Genomic DNA, 23,016 nt, shown 5'->3' with positions numbered 1-23,016 from the left:
TGAATAAAGGTACTGGTGAAGTCGGCGGCCCCCGCGGACCGGAACCGACTCGCTACGGCGATTGGGAGAAGAACGGTCGGTGCTCTGATTTCTGATGTTTTTGTATCCTAGTATAAAATTAGAATAAAACAGAAATTTGTGATTTCGCTCCTGCGATGTTTAATCTACTTGAGTTTGTTGATGTAACATGCTCAAATTAATTGCTGTGAAGAGCAAAATTGTTATCAATTTCAGTTATGAGATTGTTTATCTTAAAAAAGATTCCTCTACTTTCTGAATGAAAATGAACAGTTGTATACTTTTATTCACAAGCAAGATGGTTAAATGTCAAGAAGTAAAAGTGGTGGTTGTTGAGGTGGTGTACGTGGTGGAAGAAGATGAAGATAAAGATGAAGTTGAATTTGCAGAATTTGAGGCAGCGAAAGGATTGGGCGGCATAATGGGCATGGTTTGAGCTTCAAGCATCTGGATGATAAGTTTCATGGATGGCCTATCTGCAGGATACCACTGTATACACCAAAGTCCCACAATTATAAGCCTTTTCACAATATCAGTCTCCTCCACATTATCAACATGGATAGCTATATCCTCTCCCTTCTCCAGCTGATTGTACATCCACTCTGGAAAGTACACTTCCCCGCCATCCTGTCCCGCTTCTCCAAGCTCCCTTCGTCCACCAACCATGTCCAGCAACTCCATCCCGTAGCTATAGATGTCCGACTTGTACGACACCCCCAAAGTTCCTCGAGAACACCTCAGGTGCAATGTACCCTATTGTCCCCCTCGCCCCAGTCATGACAGCTTAGCCAGACCAAAATCGGCAACTTTGGGGTTGAGGTTATGGTCCAGCAAGATGTTGTGTGGCTTGATGTTGAAATGAAGGATCCTTTGTTTGCAGCCTTGGTGGAGATAATCGAGGCCTCTGGCTACCCCCAGCGCGATCTCCAGCAGCTTCTCCCACCCCACCGAGCTGCTCTGCTTGCCCGATGAGAGGTACTTGTTAAGCGAATCATTCTCCAAGAACTTGTACACTAGGGCGCGCTTGTACCCGACCAAACGCACCACATTCACGTGGTGGATGTTGCCGATGGTTCCTACCTCGTTGATGAAGTCCTCGCCATTCCCTTTGATATTGGTTAGGACTTTCACCGCTACCAGAATGTCTGTCGAGAGCTTCCCTCTGAAGACTGATCCGTAGCCTCCCTGCCCCAGTTTGTGTTTGAAACCGTCCGTGATTGTCTTGATATCAGAGTAAGTGTATCTGGTTAGCCTTCTTGCTTTGTGATCCTCTAAGAAACGCTCAGTCCTTCGCTCCTTGCTCTGTTTTCGCCTCTTTAGTGTATAGAAGTAAAATAGGGCAGCAAAAGCTAGCGCCGTGAAAACAGCAACTACTACAATTGCAATGACTGCCTTATCTGATATACTACCTTGTTTCTCGTGGTGAGATTGTTTGGGTATGTCAAAGCATTGAGGTTGGTTATTGGTATTGAACCCACAGTACTTGGCTCGGCTTTCGCAGTTGCTGCAGATGGGTTGGGGCCAATGCAGGTAGGTATCATCGACCGAATACTCTCTCTCAGCCCGTCCAAAAGCACCTCAGAGACATCAGAAACGTTGTACATTTTCACACATCTGGAGAGAGGCAGCTCGGTGACCGAAGTAGAGGATCGGTAAGCATAAACAAGGCAAGTGATCGGGCCCATTCCTTATAGTTGTCCAGCGCTCCAGAGCAATTGAAAAGCGTGCACCATAGTACATGATCTTGATGTGGAATTCGAAAGGAGAGGGAGAGGAGCTGACTTCAGGCACCCGGGCAGGGAGGCACGAAGACGCTGAGTCGGATTACTTGAGCTCTGTAGTCGATTTCATTTGCGGTAGCTTTTGCTGAAAGTGGGAGGATGATATTGCGGGCCGAGGCACGGACTGGAAATTGGAAGTCGAATTCGGTGCGGTGCTGGGGGTGGCGGACGATGGGGCTGCAGCTTGCGGGAGGGCAGTCCTGCTGGGCTGCTGCAAATCTTGGTTGCTGGATATTTAGTGAAGAAAAAGAATCATGGTGCGAGGATCTGCGAGATGTGGATGGAAATTCAGCGATGGAAGAAACAGATATTGAATAAAGGTGCATTATTTATTTATTTTTCTGACACAAAGATACAGGTAATTGCGATGGAGAAGAAGCCAATATTGACTTCAAACTAAGATTATGTCAACGGGCTCAACCTAAAAACTAATCCCATCTAAGTAATAGTGCAGTGCTAGTAGTATTTACAATTTACAGTATTAATTAACTGGAATAATTCATTAAACATTTGTGGTGTGGTAATTATTGCGGGCAAACTTATAAGTGGAATGTTGTTGATGAAGTGCACATTATTAGTAGGATATTTTTCCTTTAATTGATTAATTAATAATAAAAGGTTCAAATAACCGTGATAAGAAAACGAAAGCAGCGATTTGGCAGTCGCATATATCTTAATTTTCTAATTTCAGTTGAATCCTCAAAGCTCATTGTTGACGAGTCAACGACGCATAATTGACTTATTCGCCTATTTCTGCCCGACGCGAAAACAATTCACAGAGCTATAATAGAATGTCTGCGTATATACTATACTCTACATGATCATGTCTCTACCTCGAAAACCAATTGGAAAAGGTAGAATTTTAGTTTGAATTTGTGTAAATGGGGTATTCATGGTATGAAAATGAAAATAAACTTAAAATGACTTTAAAAACGATCCATTAATAAAGCTCTTGAGGTATTAATTTTTAAATTCCATCTTTAAAATGAAAAAAGGGAAATGTAACAAGTTGTTAGGGGATTGGTCATTGTGATAGCTCGTATTCACCTGCGCCGAGTGTTGAGCATCGTCACTCGCATAATCACAAGAAAGTAGAAAAGTGAAATTAAAATACCCTTTTCAACAGCTATAATTACCGTCTACAAATAATTCTTCTTTCTCCATCGTTTCACTTGAATGAACTTTTTAGTCCTTTTGGCTCTTTCTCTGTTTTTACCCACTTTTGATGGGGGTTTACTATTCTACCCTTTTCAGCAAGTTGGTTTGCATACAAGCCAATCATTTTTAAGGATAAGTCAAATATGTCCGCGCGCGAGCGTGTTTATATAACTATATATATATGTTCTCCTTCATTTGTGGACTAATATCACAGTACTACTACTACTACTACTACATCAAAGACAATTCCCAGAAAGAAAATAAAAAAATAGAATGTTGTTTGCCATCTTGATCCTTCTTCTTTTCTTAACAGCTAACTCCACAGCCCAAGACAACTGCCCTTCTTCATCTTGTGGCAATGTGAAAATTAGCTACCCTTTCCGATTGACAAGCAGCCCCAAATCTTGTGGCTACGATGACTCTGGCTCCGAGCTCGAATGCCACAACAATGAGACCATCTTCAAGGTGGGAAACGCGAGGTATATCGTCCGAGACATAAACTATGCTACATACTCCATATGGATGGTTGATCCATCCATGAACACAGCAAATGCAAATCTCTCTTCATGCCCTCTTTATCCCAACGACCTTCCTTCTTGGCCATACTTGTTCTCCCACAACTACTTCTTCGACATGAATCGCCCCGTATCCTTTTTACACTGCCTAGCTCCTGTCAGCTCTTCCAGCTATGTCGAAGCCCCCTTCTGCGGCAACAGGAGTAGCATTCTCTCCAACTCTTCCCGACTTTACAGTTACGTTGTTGAGGGAGATGGGATCGTGGAGGACTCATGCATGCTTGATCATGTGGTTTGGAGCTCCAGGGCTAAGGGCACTAGCACTATCTCCAATCCTTCTTTGGCCGGCATCTATGGCGATTTGAGCAATGGGGTGGAGCTCTCGTGGTTTATTGTTCACTGCGGAGACTGCCCAAGATTCACAGTGTGCCTCTTGGAGGACAGCCGGATCACTTGCAAACGCCAGTGCCAGGATGATGTAACAACTCTCTCACAGCAAGGTTTTCGATGTAAGTAGGCACATTTTTTTTCTAGTTATTTCTTTCAACTTTTTGTTTGCTGATGCTATTTTTTTCATATGGATTAATGCAGGTCAATTGGAGTATTGGGGATGTGAGTGATCCATCTTCTCAGATCTTCTTCTCCTGTTAAACTTTTTTTTACTTATGGAATACTCTCTTCTAACATTTTTTTTCTGGACAGTTATCTATGGAGCATATACAGTGGTTGCATATGGTAAGATTTCCAACCTTGTTTTGTTTGTTTCAATGTAGGAGATTGCTAATTTTGTCTATGCAGGTGGACTTATAGGCCTGCGATTCGTGATTGGATTCGTGCTCCTGATGGTTTTGGTGGTGTTCCAATGGAGAAAACGGCACGACTTGCCCCTTTAACTTATTATTGCTTCATTATGCTTTTCTCTGATTTTTAGTACATTGTGTCAAGTGTATATCCTTATTCATAGCTGATGTTTTATACTTGTATTTGATTGAAAGAGTGTTATTATTTGATTGTGAACATATATTTCTGAGCTAGTTCAGTTGTGAAATTTTGATTACAATGTCCCCTTGTAGTCAATTTCATGATACAAGTCATGTGGAAGTGAGCAAAAATACAAATACAATGAGGCATAATGTAAATAAGTATTTCAATTTTGGGTGTTGAGATGAAAAGGATATTGAGGCATAGCATTAGCAGGCATGGTTTGCTGTTGAAGCATTTCGATCACTGCTTTCATGGATGGACGATCTGATGGAAACCACTGAATACACCATACCGCAACAATCAACAGTTTCTTCACTGATTCGTTTAATTTCCCTTCTTCTCTCTCCTCCACCTCCCTAAACAACCATTCTGGAAAGCGGACATCACTGATGTCGTCTCCACGGCTATAAGTACTCACACGTGTGCCTACCATATCCAGCAACAGCATGCCAAAACCATAAGCATATGCTTTCTGTGGTATGACATTTGATGAAGATGAAAATAACTCAGGAGCAGTATATTGTGATGTCCTTCCATCAGCAGACGTCGTAGACACTATGATTTTGGGGTTGAAGTTGTGGTCTAGCAAGATACTCTGAGGATTCCAAACCAAGTTGAGGAATTTCTGGGCAGATTCTTGGTGAACATACTCAACTCCTTTGGCTATGTCTAGTGCAATCTGATGTTGCTTCTCCCAACCAACTGTTTGGTTTTGGTTTTCTGGAGATAAAACCATGTCAGCAAGTGTTCCGCCTTGCAAGAACTCGTAGATGAGAGCTCTTGTGCCTCCATCTATGCAGTATCCGATTATTTGAAGGATGTTTGCATGCTGCATCCCACCTATAATCTCCACTTCAGCAATGAAGTCCTCATCGTCTTGTTGAGAGGCATCGAGCACTTTGACAGCAACAGGAGTTCCATCTGCGAGCTTCCCCTTGTGCAGTGCTTCGTGGCTGAGTTTCTCTTTGAAATGATTTGTGAGCCTCTTCACATCTGCATAGCTGTATCTTCTTGGCCTCATATCCTTGTGATTTTTCACAGCATTTTCTATCCTTTCGTTATCTTTTCTCCTTCTCGTCACCACCTTAAAGATGAAAAACGAGGCAATCACAGTAAATGCCAGGAGTGTTACTCCTGCTGTAATCCCTGTAAAGCAGGATGATTATTATCGAAAGATTTCATATAAAATACGATGAAGCAAGAAGATCGATAAGCTTACCTGCAGCCAGGGGTTTGTGGTTTGTTGATGCACCTGTATCGATTTCGTTACCTGTTATATCACATTGAGGGGTGAAGCATTCAGTTTCTTCTGCAGCAGAGCTATTTTGCAACCTACAATAATCCCCTTGTGCTTCACACTTACCACAAGAAGGCCTGCTCCATTTAAGATAAAAATGAGAACCATATTCATCGTTTCCTCCAGTCAATGCGCGGTCTGGAACATATGAAATGCTGTACATCTTGAAACAAGACGAGTACGGGGGCAAGGATGTGATGTCATACACAGAACCAAACTCAATAACTTTGTAACTGCGGCTGCTAAGACAAGCAACTGCCTCATAGTTCCCTGTGTTGGAGCAATTGAACAGAGTTGATCCTTCACCATATCCTATTGCCTCTGCCTCGAATATTGGAGAAGCCGAAGAGTTCACAGTGGGGAGCTTCTCCGGGAGGCAGGAGTGAGGCCGGGCATAGTCAACCAGCATCTTTTGAGCTTTGTAATCGATATCCCACACTGCAACTGTCATGTTTAATGGAAGCATGACATTTGTGGCTGATGCTGCTGTCACTGGGAATAGTAGATCAAGATCTGCTCTGCTTTCGTTGCATGATAATCCGAACCCCGGGTATCCACAATGCTCCGGTTGCTGGCCTTTTATCCAGAATGGGAAACGGACAAAGGGCGCGTAATGGCCACATGTTGCTGGGAGACACTCATTTTGGCTTAGTGCAAGGTGGAAAATGGATATCAAGGTAAGAAGGAAAATTTTCATGTCTGGTATGGATTCTCTGTGAAACGAATAGCTTACTACTTTCCATAGATCATCTTCATCTTACTTAAACTAACTCATTTTCAAGATTCCTATGTAGAATGATTGATTAAATAAATTAAAGACAAGTGATTAAGTTTTGTGTTGACTTTGTGCTTTTTCCTCCACTTCTTCCTCCTCACTCAACCAAAACGTGTTGAATGAATCAGAATAGAATTAGTTCATCTCATTTGCCAACTTTTCTGACTTGGAATGGAATGCTTTGAGCTACCAGATAATGGAGTCCAGTTCAATTATCATGATGATTTGAATGTGGATTCTTGAATTATTTATAGCCAAATAGAGCAATTAGTGACAAGAATGTGGCATTGACTTTGATTAATTAGGCAAGTCAACGCATTAATCCACTTGATCATTACATGAATACATTCCAACTGAAGCAATAACAGAAATGTCTCCAAAACTTCCAAGAAACTAACCATCAAGTTCCATATTAATTAGCATAATGAAACACTCTTTCATTGCTCACATCTTCTCACCATCAACAATCATGGCAAACCGAACGCTCTTTCATTCGCATCTCGCCCTTCTGATTCTGCTTCTATGTTTTACAGAAAGGTGCAGAGCTAAAAACAGCTCACATTGCATCACTTCTTCATGTGGGAATATCAGCATTAGCTACCCTTTTAGGCTGAGAAGTGATCCTGCAAACTGTGGCCATCCGGACTCCATCTTTGCACTCGAATGCAAGAAAGATCAACTCACACTGCACACAAATTCCAGAAGATACAATGTTGAGGCAATCACTTACAGCAACTTCTCCATTCGGATATCTGATCCAGGTTTAGACAGCAAAAATATCTCATCCTGTCCGATTTATTCGTACGTAGACAATGATTTTGTGTACTCAAGCTATATATACACATATTACCCTATCGGCATTTACATAACATATATCAACTGTCTAAGTCCTGTAGCTAATCCGTTATACATTGAGAATCCTTTCTGTGCCAACACGAGCACCTTATCCAACACCTCCAGAATTTACAGCTATGTCACGGCTGAAAAAATATTAGTACCCGATTTGGAGGCGTCTTGCACCTTTGACACCGCGACTCAGGCTACATTTGTTTGGCCTTCAACAGATCACCATAACTATTCGTATGCTCAGATTCATGATCTGCTTGCCTATGGATTTGAGTTATCATGGTTTCAGGCGTTGTGTATAGAATGCGACGAGAGCAATGGCGAATGCAATTTGGAGGGCGACAAAATCCGGTGTCGCTACTATTGCTTTGAGGACACCCCTTTTGAAGAGCGTACTTTCATCTGTAAGCAAACTTTTATGCCTTCCTTGTTCTCTTAGTTCCAAAATATTAGATGGATTTCATTATGAATAGCCTTATTCGTGTACAAGAAGATTACTAACATTCAACTTCACTTGGGAATGCAGGCAAATTGGAGTATTATGCAGGTTAGTTCTCATTGTGCTAGCTAGCTTCTTATTAGTTTTACATATAAAACCTTTTCTTGAATTTGCTACATATATTGTTCATCTTTTTAATTATCTGCTTTCTCCATTGAACAGTTTATTTGTACTTTCCGGCCTTAGCAATCGGTAAGTTCTCACTACTCCTTGGAATAATACTACAAAACATACCATTTCCATACGTTAATTGGAATTTTATTTCTTTACTTCATCACTGCAGGAGGGTTTATAGCACTAAGATTTGTAGTTGGGATTCCATGTTTACTTGGAATGGTAGTGATTAGGAGGAAAAGGCAGCGTTCATGGATAAACGATAGTGAAAACATCGAAGAACTCATGAAACACCAGCTGAATCACATGCCAATAAACTATAGCTATAGGGAGATTAAAAAGATGACTCACAATTTCAAAGCTAAATTAGGAGGAGGGCCTCATGGAACTGTTTTCAGAGGCAAGCTACGAAGCGGCCCCATTGCTGCAGTGAAGATGCTGACTAGTTCCTCTTCTTCTTCAGCTAGTGACAAGGAGTTCATCAGGCATGCATCAGAAATCTCAAGGATCACCAATGCAAACGTGGTCAAACTCTTTGGATTCTGCATAAAGGGAAACAAAAGAGCTCTGGTGCATGAGTTTGTGCAATGTGTCTCTCTTGAAAAATACATCTCCTTGCAGGAAGGGACCAAGAAATGCGATCTGAGCTGTGGAGAGACGTTCAAGATAGCTGTGGGGATAGCCCGTGGGATACAGTGCTTGCATGCTGCTAACATCCTGCATCTTGCAATCAAGCCTCAGAACATTCTACTTGATGGGGATTTCAGATCCCGGACTTGAAAAACTTGAGCCGTCACGGATTAAGGGGAAGATGGGATTCATGCCTCCGGAAATGGTGTACAAGAACATTGGAGGAGAGGTTACTTGCAAAGCTGATGTGTACAGTTTTGGAATGCTGGTGCTGGAAATGACTGCGCGGCTGCAGTCACACGCAAGCCATGTTTACTACCCCTTGTGGATTTACAACCAATTGTGTGAAGGGAGGGAGTTGGAAATGAGAGGTGGTGGAGAAGAAGAGAAGGAGATGATGAGAAAGATGATTGTAGCAGCATTATGGTGCATTCAGATTAAGGCTGGAGATAGGCCAACTATGGAGAAAGTTGTTGGCATGCTTCAAGGAGGAGTTGAGTTGCTGCACTTGCCACCAATGCCTTTCCAGAGACCCATGCATTATGACTAGCTAGCTAGTAGTATTCCCTCATGTATTTACTTTCATCTCTTTTAAGTTTTCGATAGCCATGAATTTAATTTATAATTATTGGTATGATTGAATTATAATATCTTCCATGCTGTGAAAAGAGAAGATGAGTTAAGATTTTATTATTATTATTATTATTATAATATTTAAACGTTGCATTGCTAATAGATTCAGTTATCACGCAAAATTCTGCTACACAAGATTTCATGAAAATTTATTAGCTATAGCCTGTACGGTTAAAGTTCATAATTTAGGTATATGGTTAAAGTTGATGCAAAACACATACTATCATTTTAAAATTTTGTATTTATATGAGATGAAGTACTGTATTAAAATCTTTGTGGACTCACGGAGGATATTTTAGTGGTGATTTTAGCCTCTTGGCGTCGTTGAAGGTTAAGTTGGGACTTGGGAATGATGAGTCATGCAGATTAGGGTACGTGTCAGTTCCTTAAGCGTGGCATGCCACGTACATATACCTCCTACTTCACTTCCTCCTCTGCTCCACACTCACAGCCTCATGCCTGATACCACTCTTCCCTGCTTTTCTTCCAAGTCCGCCAAAGATGCTCGCCGCCGAAGACGCGAGCTCCGCCGCATTCGGTCACTACCTCTATCCACTTCCGCCGCAGCTGTGGAGGATGATTCACCGCCGAGTTTGAGGCGCAAAACTTCCTACGGCAAGATATCCGTGGTCGGGCGGCGTAGGGAGATGCACGACGCCGTGGCGGTGGAACTAGGTTTTCTCAAGAGAGATGGTCAGAGCTACGACTTCTTCGGCGTGTTCGAGGGCCACCGCGTGGGTCGCGCCTGCCGCGAGAGGCTCGCTGAGATTGTCGGAGAGGAGAGAGACAGAGCGTGGGAGGAGGTGATGAGGGAGGCCTTTCAGAAGGTGGCGCCCCTGATGGGATTGGGTTCGGTGGCGGTGGTGGGGGAGTCTGAGGTGGTGGTGGCGGGCTCCAAGGCGGTGCTGTGCCGCGGAGGGGAGGTTGTGCGGCTGTTGGAGAGCGAGGAGGCAGAGCAAGTGAAGGTGAGAGGTGTGAGGAGGAGTGGAGAGGATGAGTTTCTCATATTAGGGAGTGATGGATTTTGGGATGTTATCTCTGACGACCTGCCTTACCAGATTGCCTCCAGGTATTGCAGCGGCGCCACTCCTCTTGATGATGGGGTGGACAAGGCCGCGGCAGTCATGGCGGAGATGGCGCTGGCTCAAGGTAGCAAGCACAATGTTAGTGTGGTTTTGGTGGATTTGAGAAAACCTAAAGCAATTCAACAATCTGGTTTATGTGACACCTAATATTTTTTGTCTTCTTTGTAAAATACTCTAGAATGTAAGCTTTCCAATTCCCTTTCTTGATCAAGAGCGTGCAAGTTGTAACCAAGACCCTTGTAACATACACTGCTCGTATCTCCTGATTCGCTGCCTCAAACTCTCAGGAAGGAGACGGTGAGACATCCACTGCTCCGCATCTCGTCTTTTCACCCTCATCTCCTCCAATCTCAGTGTGGTAGACTGCAGATATGTCTGCAACAACAAAATCCAAGACATTTTACAGAAAACATTGGTAATAATTGAAGAAAGAGTGCAAATACTGTATCCTATTTTGGATAAAGAATTAACTTACCTGCATATTTCCAATCAGAAATGAGAATAGGACCAAGCCAGATATGGATATGAAAATTGCGAAGGTAATTTCCCAAACATAGGTACTTGTTTTAAGGTTCTGGCCGAGAGAACTGCAAAGTTAGTTAAGCTTACATATTATGTACAAGAAACCCTGAAAATAATTACTCTGCCAAGCATGCAAAATATTATCTAGAAAAAACAATTACCACATTTTTAAATTTTTTTTGTTGCATTCTTCTTTAGACATATCTGCCTCAATAGATATGATTATGTCAGGCACATCAAATTAGGAAACATACCTTAGATTCTGGAGTCCCCACCAGAAACAATAAAAGAACTTCTTGGGAAAATCTTGTGATTCAAAAACACCAGACTGAAGAGCATTAAGGAATATCCCAAAATAAAAAATGGAAGCATCAGGTGGCTGAAAAGGGCAAGATTGGTTCAAAATCTGAGGCAGTCCAGCATGATTAAGTTGGCAATTAAAGGAAGCCTTCCTACAATCAGACTCATCCCCACAAGCTTTTATCCAGCAGGTAGTTTCACGCTCTATAGAAAGCACATACCAACAGGCTCCAATCACCTAACAGAGGAGCAAAAATAAACAGAGAACAAAGAACGTAGTTATGGCAGGAGCACTATTTTTCATGTGAAAAGTCTAGAAGACTCGTAGGCCAACCAGCAAGAATCACCCCTAAACTAATCCTACCCAATCTCTATGGTTCAGTAAGAACTAACAAGTATATGCCAATCAACATGGCAACAATAATATACTAATACGTTATATGGAACACCAAACCACATTTACACAACATCTAAGGGGCATACCAAAAATTACATCATGGTTCCTGCCCCATTTTGGCTGAAGGCCAGATGCAGCTATTTCATGATACTTCACCATAAAAGTTTTGGACAGGGAAAAAGAAACCAGAAAGAAAAGAAAAGAAAATATGCAAGTAAGGTAACTTACATACTCCATAAAAGAATGAAAGGAGAAAACAATGTTACAAATAATATAACCAAGCTACTTGATGCTTATAAGATCAACCAACATGCATAAAACTTCTGGGGATACTTACATGACTAGCGAGCATATAAAGAAAAAGATTAAGGGCAGCTCCAGCCCATGCTGTTTCAGTGAGTATGCCAGAACTTCTTGTGACTTCTTTGTATAGAGGACGGATTCGGAGAACCCTTGGAATGTATTGAAGGATCGCCACAATTTTTAACAAATTCTTTGTGTTCAAAGACCTTGCACCTTTCAATCTGGGTACGATGATCACTATTACAATCTGTGCAAGCCAAAGAATGATCATCCAGTTATATACATGCAGAAAACTTATTGCACTAAAGCAATTTGTTAAACATAATATGCATTATGCGTACCACATGCATCGTATAGTTGCAGTCATGTTCACTCAGAGTTGAAGGAATTTCGTGTATACTTTTGTGTAATTCTATAAGTACAAATAAGAAGGCAAATTTGCAGAAGAAGAAAATGCATATAGGGAGATAGAAGTTTGTATAGGGTATCTGAGAACAGATATCATAATTATAAATTATGAGACTGAAAGACTATACTTAATACAGCAGAAGTTGCTATGATTAAATTTTCCTTTCATGCATTAAACTATACATCAAAATTATGAACAATAAAACTTTCAAAAAACAAGTTCCATGGACAATAAAGATATGTAATCCTGCTTGTAAAGTAGAGCTACAATGAAATCATACTATATCTGTGTGCATAAAGATTCTCTCCCTTACCTGTGGAAGTGGGAGAACTGCAAGAATATCAATTATGAAGTAGGAAGACAGATATCTCTTTGCAATCTCCCACGAATTTTCAACAAGAACACCTCTTCCAAACACACGAGAAGAAGGGCAAATAAAACCAGTACGGAATTGAAACATGACATGGATGAGGTAAAAGATATCAGTAAATGACCGTAGAACAGAAACTATAAGTTCCAATTTCCAGTCCAGCTCAAGGCACCTCTTGTCGCCATTTATAATTGGTATGTAGAAAAACAAGGGGTCCAGCGAGACTGCAACCACACATGACAGAACAAAAACTTTATTCCATTTTTGAAGAAATGATCCTTGAGGATCCAGAATTTTTTTCACAGATCCCATTTCATCTGCTTTCAACTTTCCCATAGAAAAAGATCTCAGTGATCCTGTGATTCTTTTAATTCTCTCCGAGCCATACTCAAAACCTCTATGAAACTTGTCGGAAACTGAATATGCTGCTGATTTAAGTCTCCCCAGTTCCAGCCCACCTCTAGAGGAGGATTGTGCATCAAACCTTCCTTGTGATCTCCAATCTTGAAACCTGATAATGTGACACTATATGATTGTGGAAAAATAGAGATACATAACAACAGCAGATTCAACAAGTACCAGTTAAACTAAAGCAACAAAACATAAACTAACCTGATTGGATATGATGCAAATTTGGAAACAAGTTAATATACAACATATAATGTAAATTGATTGTAGAGCTCTAGCTATCTTTTGTGAATGAACATAACAGTGATCACAATAACTAACCTGACAGTCTTCTCTTGTCGGGAACTCATAATCCCGCTCAATTGCAGATTATATAGATTTCTGATTAGGTTGACAAAGAAATGGAGGGAGAAAAATAGGATCCTGCTGCTAGCTCCACATTTGTGTAGCAAATTAAATTAAACCCTGAATAAATATATGCTCTATTAGAAAATTCGATGAAATTGCCTAGTGAAACAGAAACATCCTTCATTGGGTAAGAAGTTCAAATTTAGACCTACCCAGCACATTTCAACTCCTGACCAAGTTTTGTTTTCTCAAATCAGAAAATATCCATAGTTTAAAACCCCATACGAAAAGAGGAAAAGTGGAAGAAATCCAAATCTAACAAAGTTTTGCAGAAACAGCCAAAAATAATGAAATAAAAAGCTGAGGCAGTTAAGGAAAAGGGATACGTGACTTCAAATTTATTTCCTCGGCAATAAATTGAAGAGTCTGAACCAGAAACAGAAGCGAGAAAAAGAGAAGAGCAGTCCAACAATCATGCACATGAAGTCGTGAGTCGTTATAAATGATAAAGAGTCCGTACACCACTGCCTGCTCTTTCTTTGAGAGGGAGGGAAGGGGTGAAGTTTCGTGGATATTTCCAACATTTTTTGTACTTGTATGTCTGTAGGATGAGAGAGTAATTGTGGAGCTTGCAGATTGGAGTGAACGCAAAAATCTTGTCACTTGCATTAGTAGATTTTAGAGAGAGAGAAAGACGAGAATTCTGGCATTGGATTGGTGTCGACTCACCAATAACTTGAAGGTATTGAGTGGCGTCGTTGGTGGCCCATATTTCAAATTACTGTTTGACATGCACGACGACCATCTTCACTAGAAAATGGAGCACTGCTCTTCATTAAACGACGCATGCACTATCTCCCTTTTTAGTACTCTTTTTCTCCGTTTTAATAATAAAATAATTTATGATAAGAAATTACTCAGTGGTATTTCATTTAATATAGGGCCTACGTTTATACACCCAAATACTAGTGATGGGGTGCGTACTAAACAAGCCCAACAGCAATGACGGCCCATCAGCCCAAAGCCCAAGGAAGAGTATGAGTTCGGCATTACCAAAGAGTTCGGCCTCAGCCTACAGCTCGGTAAAAGCCAACCTATCAAGCTCTGCTCTCAGGTCGGCATCAAGCTCTACTCTCAGATCGGCAACCAAAGCAGGAGTATGAGTTCGGCATTACCAAAGAGTTCGGCCTCAGCCTACAGCTCGGTAAAAGCCAACCAATCAAGCTCTGCTCTCAGGTCGGCATCAAGTTCTACTCTCAGATCGGCAACCAAAGCAGTTCGGTCTCAGTATTCGACCGAACAAGGAGTTAGTGGACCCATACAGGATGTCCAACACACCCACTACCACGTGGTGTCAACTCAGGCCACGATCGTAGGCCATGACCTACGCTACATCCACGATCTTAGGCCATGACCTACACGACATCCACGACTTAGGGTGGTGATGCAAGCCACGATCTTAGTCCAAGATATAAATGGAACTTAGATCTGATATGAGGAGGTTAAGCTCTCTAGAGATAAAACACCATATAGCAAATAGCAAGTTTATATTTGTAAGCTGTAGAAAACAGATCAAGCAATACAATCTTGCCCTCCCTTTTTCCCGTGGACGTAGATTTACTTCAGTAAATCGAACCACGTAAATTCTTTGTGTCTGTATTTTCATTCTCTACCAGCATTTGCTAACATCAAAAATTCGCGGATCTATCACTGGCGCCGTCTGTGGGAAGCAGAGAACAAAATTTGTGATAAAGCGAATTTTTGATCCATTTTTTTCCACCCAAAAAATGCATACCAGATCGCAGAGTACCCGTATTCCTGCCCGTGAGAACCAGGAGGAAGCCAATCCATCCCATAGGTCTGGAAAACAGCCTAGGGATAAATCCACCACCAGTTCTCATGGCGAAGGAACAGGCCGCTCCAAAAATCGTCCCACTGAGTCTTCCCAGCAGCCTGATTTGAATGAGGCTGTCAAGCTGTTCTTGGCTGAGAAGCAGGATGAGTTCTTAGCCTTCCTGCAAAAGAGCCAAGAGCCGAAGACGAAAGCGGAGGATTCTCCTTCCTCATCCAGACATGAAAGTCACTACCGCAGTAGTGCCGTGTCTTCCAGGAAGAAGAATCCTCAACCCCGACATATTCCTGCTCTTCCTCGGTACCGGAATCACAGGAGAACTCAATCTCCTCCATACCGACGAAATATCGGATTCGCCGTGTACGGAGCACTGAAGACTCCGTTCTCGGACGACATCACCCGAACTCCCCTACCACAGAACTACCGAACTCCGTCGATGACTTACGACGGGCTCGTGGACCCTCACGATTTCTTGGGGCGCTATCAGTATAACATGGCGAACCAGGGTCTCAACGAGGTCCACATGTGCAAGCTGTTTCCCGAGCTGCTCATCGGGAACGCGAGAAGGTGGTTCGATAGCCTCCCCCAGGGCAGCATCAGATCTTACCGAGATCTAATGGATGCCTTCCACAGGAGGTTCTTTCAGAAAGCGGAAGCCCGAATCACTTCGGCTCAGCTGCTTTCCATTCGTCAAGGTCGCGACGAAAAGATCAGCGACTTTATGACAAGATTCCACAAGGAATGCCTGCAAGTAGACGATCTCAACGATCTGCTTGTCATCTCGGCATTCCAAAATGGAATCCTGCCCGGAGCTCTCTACAGGAAGCTCGTTGAGTGCGGTCCGCAGACAGCTCAGGAAATGTGGGACATTGCGGACCAGTACTCCCGGGCCGATGAGGCAGACCGTCGCAAACGGTCGTTAGACAGCTCATCGTCCCGAGGAGACAGGAGGAAGCCCGATCATAGCGATCAGGGACATCCTCGCCGAACTCCTTTTGGCGATCAGGGACATCCTCGCCGAACTCCTTTTGAAAGGATTCAAAGGACTCCGGTGCAAGACAGATTGGGACCCCGTCTCAATCCCGAGAAGCCGCCCGCTCAGTTCGTACCGCTGAACAAGCCGAGAGCGGAAATTTTCGAACTACACTCCGACCTGTTCGAAAAGCCAAAGCGGATGACGAAATCTGCCGCGCGCCGACCCCAGGATAACTACTGCTCCTACCATCAAGACCACGGTCACGATACCGAGGAGTGCAGAAACTTGGCTGCAGGTATCGATGTTCTTGTGAGGGCAGGGACATTGAAAAAATACCAAAGCAAGCAGTCAAAGAAGAATAAGAAGCAGAGAGGTGCGAACTGCGCTCCTCAGGATCCGAAAAGGCAGCCGGATCCCGAAGACGATGACGAGCCGCAATATGATGGAGTAATCCTGACTATTGACGCTCTCCCTGCCGGGAAGACCAAGTCGTCCCTGAAGTCAGAGCGCAGGGGCTCCAATCGAGAGGAGCCAACGCATAAAAGGCTGAAGCAGGACGAAGTGATTACGTTCTCGGATGCTGATCCCGTCCCGGCCATCTCTCCTCACCAAGACGCCATTGTCATCCAAGCCGGAGTGGCAAACAAACTGATCCACAGGGTGTTTGTGGATACAGGAGCGTCAGTCAGCATTCTTTTTAAAGAGTGCTTCGACAAACTAGAAGTGGACCCAGCTCGGCTCAGCCCGGCTCCGCTTCCCCTGAAGAGCTTCGCCCAGGAGGACACCCGCCCTGAAGGTATTATCAGCCTTCCGATCACGGTGGGGAAAGCGCCTACTAGCTCCAGTACGATGATTGAGTTTTTCGTGGTAAAAGCTCGGTCCCCGTACAACGTCATCCTGGGAAGAGACTGGCTCAACACAGTTCGGGCCGTTTGCTCCACCTATCACCTCACCATCAAGATCCCTACTAAAGGAGGGATAGCGGTCATCCGAGGTGACCAAAAAAGAGCAAAGGAATGCCTGCAAATTGCGCTTAGAAGTGCCGAGCAGTCAGATCGGCACCACCAAGCATAGCAATCACAGCAGCCGGAGTCAGAGGCGATGACCGAAGTCATACCGGAGCCGAACTCGATGACAGTTCAGCTGTACGAAGACGATCCATCCAGAACGGTTAAGATCGGCTTCGCGGGAACGCCTCTACTTCGGGAAAAAACCATCCAGCTCCTCAAGGAGTACAAAGACGTCTTTGCATGGTCTCCGTTGGACATGACCGGAGTGCCCCCCGAGGTAATCACTCATCGTTTAAATATTGATCCTTCGGTCCGGCCGATAAAACAGAAGCAAAGACTCTTTGCGGCAGAACGAAGTCAAGTCATCCATGACGAAGTCCGTCAATTATTGAAGGCGGATGTGTTATTCGAAGTGAAGTATCCTTCGTGGGTGGCCAATCCTGTCATGATCAAGAAAAAGGAAGGAGGATGGCGGATGTGCATAGATTTCACCGATCTAAATAAGCACTGTCCCAAAGATTGCTATCCCCTTCCGAACATAGATAAAAAAGTAGAAGCTCTGATAGGCTTTGAAATTTTTTGTTTTCTTGATCTATACAAAGGATACCATCAGGTTTTAATGGATGAGATTGACGCTTCAAAAACGGCCTTCATTACTGATTTCGGCATTTTCGCTTATAAAAAGATGCCATTCGGTTTAAAGAATGCCGGAGCCACTTATCAAAGGATGGTAGACAAGCTTTTTCGGCACCTGATTGGAAAGGAAGTCGAAGTATATGTTGACGATATAGTCGTCAAGAGCAAAAGCACCTCGGAGTACGAGCACAACCTCAAGTCCACTCTCAACGTGCTCAAGAAAGCCAACCTCAAACTTAATCCCCAAAAGTGTACCTTTTTGGTAGATTCGGGAAAGTTTCTGGGTTGTTGGGTTTCAAAAGACGGACTCAAGGCAAACCCCTCAAAAGTTCAAGTCGTTCAGAACATGGCAATGCCGAAGTCCATACATGACGTGCAAAGGCTAACCGGATGTCTAGCCGCACTGAGTCGATTCCTTTCCCAAGCAGCCGAAAAGCAACTGCCGTTCTTCAAGGTGTTGAAAAAGGCACCAAAGTTCGAGTGGGGAGCCGAGCAGAAAAAGGCCTTTGACGAGCTCAAAAGTTATCTAGCCGAGCTTCCTATTCTCTCTGCTCCAGCCGAAGCCGAAGTACTATTCTTATACTTAGCGGCATCGGATCAAACCATCAGCGCGGTGCTTGTACGAGAAGAAGGCCTAAAGCAGTTTCCCATCTACTTTACAAGCCGAGCATTAAGAGGTCCAGAAACAAGGTATCAACCTCTGGAAAAAATTGCTCTGGCGTTAGTAAATGCAGCAAGGAGACTGCGGCCATACTTCTATGCTCACAAGGTATGCGTCTTAACCGATCTACCTCTTCGGCAAGTTTTGACCAAGCCAGAAGCATCGGGCAGAATCGCCAAGTGGGCTATAGAGTTGGGAGAGCACACAATTGAATATCTACCTCGGAAAGCCATCAAGGGACAAGCCTTGGCAGATTTTCTTGCAGAAGCGAAGTTCGATCAAGCAATTCCTATTATTGCCGAACAGAAGAATTCTGCCAATGCCGAACTAGCACAGCCCTTGGAATCCGAAGTAGAGCCGCCGGACTGCTGGAGCGGATTCGTAGATGGAGCTTCAAACAAGATGGGAAGTGGAGCTGGTATTTTACTTGTCGCTCCCGACGGACACGAGGTAACCTACTCACTTCGTTTCCTATTCCCCACTACTAATAATGAAGCCGAGTACGAAGCCCTCCTGGCCGGACTCCAGTTAGCGCAAAGTCTACTCGTCAAATCTCTCAAAGTCCATTGTGATTCACAAGTCATAGTAAATCACATGTTGGGTACAAGTGAAGCCCGTGACGAGAGAATGAAGAAGTATTTGGACAAAGCGCAAAGCATCAGCCGAAGTTTCTCCTATTTTCGGATAATCCGCATTCCCAGAGCGGAAAATAGCCGAGCAGATACCTTAAGTAAGTTGGCCTCAGATCCGAGCTCAAAGGCGGAAGAATTAATGCATCGAAGCATTGATGAAGCCGAGGTACATTCTGTATCCAGCTCGCCGAACTGGATGACGCCGATCTTGCAGTATCTGGATCAAGGACAATTGCCCGAGGATAAGAGAGAAGCTCGGAAGATCACGTGCCGAGCTCTTCGGTACGAACTTCATGAAGGAGTCCTCTTTAGAAAGTCTTACCTCCAGCCGTTATTGCGGTGCGTAGGACCAGAAGAGACGGACTACATCCTCAGAGAAGTTCATGAAGGATCGTGCGGTAGCCACATCGGAGCCAGAGCTTTAGCTAAAAAAGTTCTGAGATGGGGATATTATTGGCCAACCATGGTACAAGAGGCAGTGCAGCTCGTCAAGAAGTGTACGAAGTGCCAAATTCACGCAAATGTCCCAAGGATGCCGCAGACCGATCTATACACTATGCAAAGCCCTTGGCCTTTCATGCAATGGGGCATAGACATAGTGGGACCACTTCCTCAAGCTCCTCGGCAAATGAAATTCCTTATCGTTGCCGTGGACTACTTCACGAAGTGGGTGGAGGCTGAACCATTAGCTACGATAACGAGCTCAAAGGCATTGGACTTCGTCTGGAAGAACATAGTGTGCCGATTTGGCATACCCCACATCCTCATCTCGGATAATGGGACTCAGTTCACCGACAAGACGTTCAAGAATTGGTGCCAAGAGCTGAACATTCAACAGCGGTTCACTTCGGTCTCCCATCCCCAAGCAAACGGACAAACGGAAGTAACGAACCGGATTCTGGTGAAAGGGTTAAAAGCTCGGTTAGAACAAGCCAAAGGACAATGGGTAGAAAATCTCCCTCAAGTCCTATGGTCCTACCGAACTACACCCAAAACCTCCAACGGTGAAACTCCGTATAGCCTGGTGTACGGCACTGAAGCCGTAATTCCGGTGGAGATCGGCGTACCCAGTCCCCGAACCCTAAATTTCTCCTCAGAAATGAATGACGACGGACTGAGAGCAGAACTAGATCTCGCCGAAGAAAGAAGAGAATTGGCGTGCATAAAAGCAGCCAAGTATAAGGAGCAAGTAGCCCGGTATTATAACCAAAGGGTGAAAAAGCTTCAATTTCAAGTGGGAGATCTCGTCTTGAGAAACAACGAAGTAAGCCGAGCAGAAAAGCTGGGCAAACTCGAACCCACATGGGAGGGTCCATATCGGGTGTCCGAAGTCCTCGGCAAAGGGTCTTATAAATTGACTCACATGTCAGGAGAACAAGTACCCCGAACATGGCACGTCTCCAACCTCAAGAAGTTCCACTTGTAAGAGACAAAGTCCGGTCAGTCCGTCTCGTGTCTAGTTCGGTCATAGGGGTATGTGTTTTATTTGTTTGTTTTTTACTTGTACCTTTTACTTGTCGTTTTAAAAAAAAAGGTTTAAAGTTTTTTTCCTTCGTCTTTTTCATTTTTTCCCTATGTGTTTTGTCTCTATGTGCTTGTCGTCTCTTACAAATGGTACCAAGGTATATCGTTCTTTAAAGACTGATCCCCTTTTTAGATCGATTATTAAAGACTATTGTGAGTCCAAGCTTCTAAGGAGGATATAAGACCACAATTCAGCTTAACAAGCAGTCCGTCTGAAACGAACTGCAATAAGCCAACGATTGTGAGTCCAAGCTTCCAAGGAGGATACAAGACCGCAATTCAGCTTAATAAGCACTTCGTCTGAAACGAACTGCAATTAGGGAAAGTCCGATCCACGCGATAAACCTCGCCGAATTAGGACGACCAAGTTCGGTCAAAGAAGTTTACCTCATAAGACCGGGGACGACCATGTCTAGTCAAAGAGGTTTACTGCATAAGACCACTTCGGTTAACTGGGAAAGTCCGATCCACGCGATAAAACTCGCCGAATTAGGACAAGGGAAAGTTCGATCCCGGCGACAAAAATCGCCAAATTAGAACACAAACCAAGTCCGGTCAAAGATGTTTATTTCATCAGACCAAAGACGAATCCGGTCGAAGACGTTTATTTCATCAGACCAAAGACGAGTCCGGTCAAAGATGTTTATTTCATCAGACCAAGGACCAAGTCCGGTCAAAGAAATTTACTTCATAAGACCGAGGACAAGTACGATGAAATTTTTTCGCTAAGCTGTAAATACAGTGTTAGAAGCGAAAACAAAATTTCATTTATCAAATCTTGTTCAGCATACAACTCCGCTACCCTACAAAATGGCGTTACGCTACTACAAAGGACTATTCTACTGTCCAGGGTTGCTGAAGTTAAGCCACCTATCTGCAAAATCCTCTGGAAGCCGAGTTCGGTTGTTCCGAGCAGATGAAGAATAAGCAGGTCGACGAGATGCTATCCTCGACCCAACGCCTCTTCCCCGAGCCCGAGAAGTCCTAACACCTCGGCGATGAAGAGTCTCTGCAATAAGCATCTGCTGATCTTGCTCGCTCATAGTCACAACTCCTCGGCGAATTTCAGTCCGTCCCCGTCTTGACGATTCCGGTTGCTCCTGAGCCCGTTCTCGTCTTGACGTTTCCGGCTGTTCCGGAGTTCGTTGTTGGCTGGGAGTAGGATTTTGAACAAGGGAACCAGAGGTTTGATCTGGAGTGCGAGCATCTGTTGGCGCGATATGCCGGAGGAATCTCTCAATTGAGGGACGCCGGGCAAGAACAATGTCGTACCGAGAAGCCCAGCGCCGCAATGATTTCACGACTTGTTGGCAAGCCGAGCTCTCCAGTGCATTGTTCCTCCGGAGTACATTATACTCCTCCCACAGTTCGTCAACTCGTTCCTGAACTTCTGATATGGTCATTCCCCCCGCGCACACGGATGTAATCCTCATACGCAGTCCTCTCAGCAATGGCCGTATTCAGCTCGGCCTCCAGATCTTTCTTATCGGACTCTAAGTCCTTGATATCGGCCTCCAGCTTCACTAAACGAGCCAGAAGCTCGTCATTCTTCGTCTGATCGGCTATAGCTCTTCTCTCAGCTTCGTCCAAAGCCGAAGAGTACAGCCGTTTCCAGTGAAGTATCTCCATCTCCTTGGGTACAAAGCAGCTATATTAGTTCGGCAGCTATACCGAGCAGATAGTAAAATACAACAGGAATAAAGGCGAGTACGAAAAGCTATACGAAGACAAATGTAGAGAATTTTTCATTCACAAGGAAAATTTTTACACTAGGGCTTCAAGGCCATTTTACAAGGAAGAAACTAGACTAAGAGAAGGGAGACGAAATCATACTCCGCCTGCTTCGTCTCCGGCTCCTCGGTCTGGTACAGCTTCCTTCTCCTGGGCTACCTCAGCCTCGGCCTCGCCTCCCTGCCGGCCTCGCCTCCGCCTCCTGATCGGCCTCCTTCTCCGGATGCCCGGCCTGATCGACTTCGGCCTCCCGCTCCAGCGGCTCGGCCCTCACCCTCTCCGTTGTAAGTCGAAGCGGGTGAAACGGGTCCCACGGAGGCAAAGATAGCCTCCAGGTTCTCGTCCCGATCAGCTCGACAACTCCGGACTCGGTCTGCAGAAAGCAGGACCGAAGATGAAGCGAGCTCCTCAAGGAGCGGCAGATTCTGAAGCCGAGCTGCTATCTCTCGGCTGTACAGAGGCAGCACGACGTCGGCCCCCTGCTCGCCCTTATCGGCAATTAGCCTTACCAGGCTACCGACAAAGGCCGAGAACTGGCTGCGCAAAAAGAGTTTCTCCGTGTAAACACGGAGAGCCTCCCCTTGGGCAACCACGGCAGCAGC

At 44.2% G+C, this 23,016-nt stretch overlaps 4 protein-coding genes and 2 pseudogenes across 6 annotated transcripts; 3 read left to right on the top strand and 3 right to left on the bottom strand.

The window, feature by feature from the left end:
• Positions 1–278: 278 nt before the first annotated feature.
• On the bottom strand, positions 279–2,963 carry LOC121800589 (annotated as a pseudogene).
• A 225-nt stretch (positions 2,964–3,188) lies between these two features.
• On the top strand, positions 3,189–4,410 carry LOC121798323. The gene is made up of 4 exons (XM_042197261.1): positions 3,189–3,981; positions 4,064–4,084; positions 4,175–4,207; positions 4,271–4,410. Exons 1-4 carry the CDS (start codon positions 3,231–3,233, stop codon positions 4,363–4,365), a joined length of 900 nt encoding a protein of 299 aa, XP_042053195.1. The 5' UTR covers positions 3,189–3,230; the 3' UTR covers positions 4,366–4,410.
• A 197-nt stretch (positions 4,411–4,607) lies between these two features.
• LOC121798322 (rust resistance kinase Lr10-like) lies at positions 4,608–6,499 on the bottom strand. 3 transcript variants are annotated; one of them, XM_042197260.1, is made up of 3 exons: positions 5,820–6,499; positions 5,676–5,726; positions 4,608–5,602 (listed from the first exon to the last, which is right to left on the bottom strand). In XM_042197260.1, the coding sequence occupies exons 1-3, from the start codon at positions 6,448–6,450 to the stop codon at positions 4,620–4,622; spliced, it is 1,665 nt and encodes a 554-aa protein (XP_042053194.1). In that variant the 5' UTR covers positions 6,451–6,499; the 3' UTR covers positions 4,608–4,619. The 3 variants fall into 3 exon arrangements, with proteins under 3 accessions (XP_042053194.1, XP_042053191.1, XP_042053192.1); XM_042197257.1 differs by having other exon boundaries at positions 5,676–6,499; XM_042197258.1 differs by having other exon boundaries at positions 4,608–5,593; positions 5,676–6,499.
• Positions 6,500–6,959: 460 nt separating this feature from the next.
• LOC121800170 (LEAF RUST 10 DISEASE-RESISTANCE LOCUS RECEPTOR-LIKE PROTEIN KINASE-like 2.1) lies at positions 6,960–9,251 on the top strand. The gene is made up of 4 exons (XM_042199760.1): positions 6,960–7,778; positions 7,901–7,921; positions 8,036–8,065; positions 8,157–9,251. Exons 1-4 carry the CDS (start codon positions 6,998–7,000, stop codon positions 8,765–8,767), a joined length of 1,443 nt encoding a protein of 480 aa, XP_042055694.1. The 5' UTR covers positions 6,960–6,997; the 3' UTR covers positions 8,768–9,251.
• Positions 9,252–9,705: 454 nt separating this feature from the next.
• On the top strand, positions 9,706–10,482 carry LOC121800588 (protein phosphatase 2C 51-like). Its single transcript, XM_042200131.1, has one exon. The coding sequence runs from the start codon at positions 9,706–9,708 to the stop codon at positions 10,480–10,482; it is 777 nt and encodes a 258-aa protein (XP_042056065.1).
• Positions 10,415–14,084, bottom strand: LOC121798321 (annotated as a pseudogene).
• Between the last annotated feature and the right edge of the window lie 8,932 nt (positions 14,085–23,016).

Source organism: Salvia splendens, chromosome 4 (genome assembly GCF_004379255.2).
Source record: "Salvia splendens isolate huo1 chromosome 4, SspV2, whole genome shotgun sequence".
Taxonomy (NCBI): Eukaryota; Viridiplantae; Streptophyta; class Magnoliopsida; order Lamiales; family Lamiaceae; genus Salvia; species Salvia splendens.
Note: the sequence above shows the minus strand (reverse complement) of the source record. Positions and strands in the feature narration are given on the sequence as shown.